The sequence below is a fragment of the Asparagus officinalis genome, chromosome 10 (assembly GCF_001876935.1).
Source record: "Asparagus officinalis chromosome 10, Aspof.V1, whole genome shotgun sequence".
Taxonomy (NCBI): Eukaryota; Viridiplantae; Streptophyta; class Magnoliopsida; order Asparagales; family Asparagaceae; genus Asparagus; species Asparagus officinalis.
The window spans coordinates 2,362,187-2,370,223 of NC_033803.1; the positions used below are offsets into that span (position 1 = coordinate 2,362,187).

Consider the following 8,037-nt stretch of genomic DNA (forward strand, 5'->3'; position numbering starts at 1 on the left):
AAATTACAATGAAGAGAATAAAGAAAATTTGACTTGTATTCCTTTAATTCCGATTACAACTTGATTACAAAAGAGAGGAGAACGAAATCGGTTCTTCCTCTTTGTTTAAAACTGGGTTCTTCACGGTGGCGATGGAGTGCCTCCCTCGAATGCTCGCGTCGAGTTTGCTCTCCGTTGACGATCCGCACGTCTTGATTCACTGGAACGATGTCTTCTCCTCACGATTTGACGCTGTGGAGAACTTGCGTGGCAAGTTTGAAAATAACTCTTAACGAGTTGATAACTCTGAACGAGTTTTAGAAGAACTTGCAGAGCAAGTTTTGAACTCTGATCGAGTTTAGAATAACTCTGTGAAAGAGTTGATTTGAACCGAAGATCGGTTAATAAGCCAAGGCTAGGAGAAAGCTCCGGTGGTCGATCGTTGCTGAGGATGAACGTCGATCTCCTCCTTGCTGCCAATTCTCAGATCCGAAAATGCCTAGCCTCTTACAGTTCTTGGAACTGGAAAATCTCCAACCGGACCCCTTTACAGTTCTTGGAACTGGAAAATCTCCCCCCCTCCTCGAGAGTCCGAACTGAATTGATCTTCAGTTATTTATAGAGGATTAAGGGGGTGAAACCGCCCCTTAAATCTCTCCTAAGTGGGGTGTAACCGCCCCCAAATCGTGGGAAACGGTTTTAGAACGCGTTTCAACTCATGTTGAATGAGTCAAACGCCACGTTGGCGTTCAGGACCCTAACCTCACGTCTTTGAATTGAGACGCGAGGTTGGGTGTTGCTAACATCATTGAAACGCGAGGGTCGCTCGCGTTTGGCTTGTGCATTGTCGACGCGGGGGTCGCTGTTGGTTGAACAACGCATTGAACGCGAGGGTCGCTCACGTTTGGCTTGTGCATTGTCGACAGCGGGGTCGCTGTTGGTTGAAACACCATTGAAGCGCGAGGGTCGCTCACGTTTGGCTTGTGCATTGTCGAACGCGAGGGTCGCTGTGGCTTGACGACGCGAGGGTCGCCGTGGCTTGGCGACGCGAGGGTCGCCGTGGCTTGGCGACGCGAGGGTCGCTCACATTTCCAAAGTGGTGACGCGGGGATGACATCCGCGTCTCAGAATGAGCTATTTGACTTGTAGCTTCTTCTGTGGTGCATTGCAAGGACCGTTGTTCAGTAATCCTGGCTTTAACTGTTGTGGAGTGTGAAAGTCGTCAGATTGTAACTTTCACTGTAGATTGTGAAGACTGCTGAATAGAGTTTTCATCCGTCGTCGTGAAGGTCGTCAGATTACAGCCTTCTGGAAGTCGTCAGATTGTAACTTCCATCATCGGTGGTTGATGAGGGATAAGCTATCTATTGTGATTTTTAGACAGCCTACAGCAATAAGGACAGCAGCCTGTCTTCTCGCAAGAGAAAAGATATCACCTGAAAGGTTATTGACTGATAACTGCATAATCTGTGCCCATCCGTTAACTGGTTTAGTTGTAATGTAATTTTGAGGAAGAACTCTTTGCAATGAGAAGGCATACTCGCGAAGTGTTTCTACAGCAGAAGAAATACCATTATCTAACTCAATAATCAGACGACGAACTTCCTTATCTATGTCAGAGCACTGTTCTTGTGTCGGCTCAGGAACAACCGTTGATGGAACACCTGACACAAGAACAGCAGATGCAAGAGATAAAACCTCCTCCATGCCACTCAATCTCATGAATAGTTGGCCCTCTAGAATGGAACCAGTCCGCAATGCATCAAGGACCCTTCCATGTTGATCCACCCAAATAGTTGCTTCCTGTGCTTTCTTGGCTGCCACAGCTTTTGCTTGTCCAAATTCATGTGCCTGAGCTTCAAAGACCACCCTAGATTTTTCTGATATAGCAGTTGCCTCAGCAACAATTGACTTTGCCGATGCCTCATGTTGCAGAAGACTTAACTTCTCTTTGTCGGCATGATAGAAAATTGTAGATATGATTTCATATTGATTTAGGACATCCAAGAAGTTCTGCCAAATGTTTACAGGGGGAAAAAACGAAGTTACTTGATTTGAATCTCCACAAATTCATGACATTACATGAAAATAGTTGCAGATGGAAATCTTAAGAAATACCCTGAGAGCAGATTCAGCAGCCGGTAAGGTAGATACCAGAAGATCACGATGCTCCTGGAAAAAAAAACATGTAGTCATCATTATGACAATTATCCATATTCCAAGTGTCTTATGAAGTATGTAATTATGTAACTAAGAAGCAACAGAACTACAATTTCCCAGAAAGGCTAATACTTAAATCTCTATGAAGTATAATTAGGTATTTACGATGATATAAGGTGCATAGTTCAAAGGCCAAGAGGAGAATTCTAACAGTTTCAATGCACAGAATGGGTCTTAGATCATTATCATCTGCAGAACAGTAGCAGGTTGAGAAGTGATGAGTGATGATAAAATATTCCACGCTGGGCAAGCACAACTTCTGCAGACCTTTCATGGGTTAGAACAAGACTAACTAAAGTGCATCACTACCTAAAAGGCCAAGTTTCACTTTAGATATTAAAGGTTATTTCAATAAAGAAATTTTATTATAGCAGTTAGTCACTTTAGACCCCTTGCCAGATTCATTCTATATTTTCCTAGATGATCATGCATGATTGATTCCTCAATGGATGAATACCTGCAGAGGAATACGGATTTCTTGAAATCGAGAGGCAAATAAGCTAAGACTGACAGCAAGCTCCATTCCTTTCTTCTCTTCACCGCCTATTGCTGCTTCATCATGGTTATCTCCCCGTGTCCACTCCACCAAGGGGTCCCAGACAAATACCTCCAACAACATCAAGAGAATATTTTTGTTCTTGCGAAGAATCTCAATAACTGCCTCACAGTTAGCCCTGAAAGAACCTTCGATTCCTATCAATCCTAGTGCCGTCTCAATTATCTGAGTAAGATGAAAAGGGACGGGATTTTCAGTCTCTTCCTTTATCAAAGCAAACATTGTAATCTATATGGATTACATCGCCACTGCAGAAGTCCATAAGAATGTTATCCAAATGTCTATCTCCTAGATGGCCTACCATGCTCATGGCTGCTACACTACTAGAAAACCTGGAAGACAAAGTTGATCGTTTATCTTAACAAATGAACCACTTAAAAAGGTATTAGGATGCATGATAGACTAATCAGTGTATATATTCATTACTCCACTCTTCATAACATAGTTTTGCAACTCCATGAGTAAATCAACTAGACATTTTGTTCTCAAGTCAAGCAAGTATCCTAGAATGTAACTGTAAACTACAAATATACAACATTATTCCTCAAAAAATACATCCCTGAGGTCAATTTCTATGTTCTAACAATATTTAGATCATGGAAAACCGTCATTGATGGTTGATACTGGTTTTTTAAAATAGCAAGATAAAACTCCATTACTGGTTAATAGATTACTATTTGTCCCCTGGTTGGAACAAAAAACATTATTACACTGTGAGGGGAAATTATATGAATGTAACACTGTAAAAAAGGAGAACAAATATGGCAAAACAGTAAATAATGACCAATAATGTCAGAACTAGAGGAGAGTACAGTTATAAATGTCAACAGCAGCAAAATAACAAGGGGCCATGAAAATGGAGGTAAGGTCTAGTGGGCGGCTATTGGAGGGTTGACTCCAACATGCATACTAGGGCTCAACTGTGTAGGAGTTTTAAAAAACATGTGTTAAAACATAAGGAAAATTGCCGAATATGAAAAATTAATTACCACATGTGAGCTTAGATGTACATCATTTACTTCAACAATTATGCCATTTAAGTAACTCCAGCTAATAATAAAGAAAAGATTATGATCCTAACCTCGTTCAATTTGGTTCAGCTTTAAGCATTTCGCAACCACTTCCAATCCAAATAGCAACTGGAAGCAAAAAAGAAAGTCTAGACCAGAACCTTGTGCTCTTAGAGGGAATCATAAACTACGTTAGGGAGAGCTTACCTTCTAGTCTTCAAACTAAAACCTCTAAACCCTTCGCTGGCGCACCACATTTCCTGTCAAAGTAGTTGTCTTGGGGTTTCCTTCCCAGAAGAACCTTCCGTTTGACTTCGTGAGGCCAATCCCTTCTTGAGATCACTCTTCGAATACCTTCTTCTTTAAGTGCTGGCATAATTTTTCCATAGAACATATCACTTGGGCGGGGAATGCATGACCGTCTGTATTTCCAGCACCAGCTGCTGCGAGTTGTACACGTATCTGCCATGACTTGTAAATACTATACAAACTAGTCTCAAGATGGGGCTGCTATTTAAAATAACATAATGGATTTGGGAATGCAAAAACACAAATTTTAGAATAAATTACACATATGAATCACCCACAGTAAAGAATAGCAAACCTTTCACATGATTTGAGCTAAGAGGAGCTTCATCACAAGTATATGATCTCAAACAACACGTGAATCACCTTGCTAATAAATGCAATTAAATTTTCAACCCGTTAAAAGCATACTACATGAAAATGAATACATGGTAAATTTAGCTTCAAAAAAGCTAAAAAGTGTAAACCATGAGAATACTTGAATTATCCTACAATAATCATTAGAAAATGCTAAAGTAGTCGCACAATGCACTCTCAAGAGAAAAAAAAAAATTTGCAACAAAGTCTTGAGCTCAAATGAGTATATATCCCTCAATGTTGAATTCTGTGTGTATACAACTACAGTATACAGAGAGATGAGCAAGCCTTCTAACTGAATCCTATGTTCTTCTGTTTTAACATTCACAAATCAATTAAAGAATATTTCTCTCCTCAAATGTACACCTCTCACAGACTCAGCTCATGTCCCCAATTTCACATGAGATGTTATTAGTCCCATAACTGATACTTTCAAGACTCAAAGCTGACATATCAGTCATCCATCTCTGAGCACCACCATCTTCACCCAAGATATTATAAGCGTATGAAGCAAAGCTCAAATTATCTCCACATGAAGCCCCACTGCCCATTTCAATCCAATTCTGTGTTCTCTGGAGAACTACTAGACTCGAAAAAGTCGAATAACTGTTGCCGACAAAGACATCAGCCCTCAAACACACCTCAAAATCAATTGCAGCCTGGATGATATAAGGATACTTCTGATAAATATCCCAAACCACCAATTTCTTCTTCTCGAAAGGAATTAAACCTTCTTCCCAACCACTAAGTATTGAACCATCCTTTAGTAGACTATAGGCAATAGCAAGATACACTGGAATTGGCCTTGGTAGACCACTAGCGATTTTAGCAACTCTATTTGTTATTTCCTCTTTGCTACTACAAATTTGGAATGTATGAAGCCTTTGCTCCACTTTCTTACAATGAATCATCCAATCAATCTCTATCCTCATATGGACCGCAATGAAAGGCACATTTTCCCCTCCTTTGATCTTTGAGATAACTTTCGATGCTTCTTCTTCTATCTCATCAACCAGAGCCAAACACCGAAAAACTTTTGCATAATCTTTTACAGGCCAATGATCATGCCAAAGGAACGGGTTTTTCCCAATGATTCTAACGACTTCAAACTTATCACATGAGCCCTCTTTGAATTGCTGTAGTTGGCTCAAATCTCTTTCCTTGGTCCACTTCCTTCCGCTTCCCTTCTGGAGTTCAAGTGGACTGGTTCGGTTTGAAAGACTGGAATAATGGCCTAATTGAACAAACCCAGTACATAGAGAGTTGAATTTCTCAAAGTTGAAGACTTTGTTGAAAGGAATAGGTTCAGACACGTTAATTTCTTTGTAGATCAAGTTGGCAGTTAAGCTAGGCATAAGAAGAGTTCGGTTCAAGAGTCTGGCTGTTAAGCAAGCTCGAGCAAAGGCTATCTTTTGATTGTTTAAGCCCCATATAATTTGAGGAACCTCCAAAAATTTGTTGATTCTGATTGGGTTATGAGAAGGATTTGAAAGATGGTAAGAAGCGATCCAAGGGAAGTTCTTTGGTATAGGAGAGAGCATTAGAGCTCGAAATGCAAGGAGCACAAGCAATAATAGACAGCATTTGAAGATGGTTGAGCTCTTGTGGGAGATGGTAGACATGCAATTCAAGAAATCCATGGAGATCTTAGTGATTGCTCGTTTCTCCTTTTAAGAAAGCTTCTCGGGAATCTTTAGATGCTTTCGAGAATTCCATCCTTCGGAGCTGCGAGTACCAAACAGAGAATTTATCAGGAATGTAATTTAGAATAAATAAACTAGAATTCGGTGATCATTCTCTACTTGTGTATTGAAATGAATGCAAGGCATCATATTCAAGTACATATCATGAAAAGGCTGAATACAATTATAGGCTGGTCATATGAAATACCCATCAAGACTGCATTTAGGTACAGCAATTTGTTATAAATAGAAGGGTACACTGAAAAGCGCAAGAAAAATAAACATAAAACACTTCGTCAATGACGAACTCATGTAATTGTGCCTGCCCCAACCTACGAATCCTACGAAAATCATAGCCTCTATGTAATTAAGACAGTTCTAACCAAAATCCTACAGGAAAACTGATGGATGAGAGAGTCAAGATATCATGTTAGTAGACATAAGGAGCAAAACTTGAGAGAGTCAAGATATCAGTAACTGGATTTTGATACTTTACCCAATTTAAAAGAATGAACCTACAAATACTGAACCTTGATACTTTGCAGATTAGGGAAAAACAAAGTAGAAACGACTCACCATCACCGATGATCACCATCATCGAGGATTGCCGTCACCGAGGATTTTCATCGCCGAGGATTGTCGTCGCCCCCTCTCCAGATAGGAATTAGGGCTTGTTCAACAGGAAGATCGAGCAGCGTCACTGACCATCACGATCATCGACTTAGTGACCATCACGATCATCGACTCGCTAGAGAGGGATAAGATATAGGGTTTCATCAGAGAGAGATCTCGGAGAGATTGCGAGTTGAGATAGAGAGATCGACAATGGTTATCCCATCAGTTATAGGGGTGCAAAACAATCCGGATATAGCTTACTACTTTAATTCCGAAGCAAGTTTTAGCTTATAACTTACTTCAAGGTGCATGTGCTCTAGAACTTCACAAAATTTTAAGCTAAAATCATTTGCCAAACAAACTAGGTCTTTTCAGTTTTCAGTCGACAAAGGATAGCAAATTAGGGCTTCTTTATCAAATAAATTAGGGCTTTCCACTCAGACGAAGGGCTAGCAAACTAGGATATTTAATCATACAGATTAGGGCTTTCCATTCAACCAATTAGAGGTTCGAATTCACCTCAGTGTTAGAAGAAACCGAGGAGGAGAACTTTCGGAGGTCTCTGTTGATGGTCGGTCGGGCTTGAAGGCGGAGGCTTGAAGTCGGTCGAAAGCGGAGCCTTGGAGACGGCTGAAGTCGAAGGCGGAGGGCGGAGGTCAAAGGCGGAGGCTTGAATGGAGACGGCGGAGGTCGGAGGCGGGAGGTCAGGCGGATGGCGGAGGGTTGAACGGAGACGGCGGGGGTCGAAGGCGGAGGCTTTGAGATCGTCAATTTTGATCTCTGCAATCGGGAGAATTTTCATTTAATTTAAATCGGGTCGGGTAGAGGTTAAGGTGGACTGTATATATATAGACCCGACCCAACACTATAAAAATTAGCCGAGTTATACACATCCGGATATCCGGACCGTATCCGTAAAATCGACCCAAAAACCGTATCTGAAACCGTATCCGAGTAAAAACCCAAAACTAAATTCGAACCGGAACCGTATCCGGATGGTTGCTATAATATCCGTTTTCTAAACGGATACGGTCGCAGTCGGCCCGCATATATCCTATTCTTTTGCACCACTACGCCCAACCCCCACGATTCCCCATTTTACCCCTCCTCAGCCTCTATCTGCGAGTTTCATTTCTCGATTACTCTCTGACTCTCTAGCTCTCTCCGCGTGGAAATCAACTGGGTTCTCAACCTGGTCACTTAGAGTGAACCCCAGCAGCGGAAACCTTCATCCCACGTCGTATTTCCTCCGATTCCCTCGCTTTTGGCTTCGCCGGTGCTTGCGCATTATTTGCCCAAAACCCATTCGATG

At 41.3% G+C, this 8,037-nt stretch overlaps 2 protein-coding genes and 1 pseudogene across 3 annotated transcripts in view; 1 reads left to right on the plus strand and 2 right to left on the minus strand.

Annotated features, from left to right (window-relative positions):
* LOC109825448 (serine/threonine-protein kinase SMG1-like) overlaps positions 1-4,201 on the minus strand; it is a 4,543-nt gene extending 342 nt beyond the window's left edge. The window contains exons 1-4 of the mRNA XM_020392302.1: positions 3,973-4,201; positions 2,657-3,087; positions 2,098-2,151; positions 1,369-1,992 (exon numbers count right to left, since the gene is read on the minus strand). Of these exons, the coding sequence (XP_020247891.1) occupies positions 1,369-1,992; positions 2,098-2,151; positions 2,657-2,977 (999 nt within the window). The 5' untranslated portion in view covers positions 2,978-3,087; positions 3,973-4,201. The remainder of the gene's footprint in view (positions 1-1,368; positions 1,993-2,097; positions 2,152-2,656; positions 3,088-3,972) is intronic.
* Positions 4,448-7,519, minus strand: LOC109826094. 2 transcript variants are annotated; one of them, XM_020393059.1, is made up of 3 exons: positions 7,245-7,519; positions 6,687-6,858; positions 4,448-6,153 (listed from the first exon to the last, which is right to left on the minus strand). In XM_020393059.1, exon 3 carries the CDS (start codon positions 6,066-6,068, stop codon positions 4,806-4,808), a length of 1,263 nt encoding a protein of 420 aa, XP_020248648.1. In that variant the 5' UTR covers positions 6,069-6,153; positions 6,687-6,858; positions 7,245-7,519; the 3' UTR covers positions 4,448-4,805. The 2 variants fall into 2 exon arrangements, with proteins under 2 accessions (XP_020248648.1, XP_020248649.1); XM_020393060.1 differs by lacking the exon at positions 6,687-6,858.
* Positions 7,438-8,037, plus strand: part of LOC109825449 — a 16,736-nt pseudogene continuing 16,136 nt past the window's right edge.

Excerpts from the sequence above, each read along its gene's own strand:
- LOC109826094 (XM_020393060.1), bottom strand. The coding sequence starts at position 6,068 with ATGGATTTCTTGAATTGCATGTCTACCATCTCCCACAAGAGCTCAACC.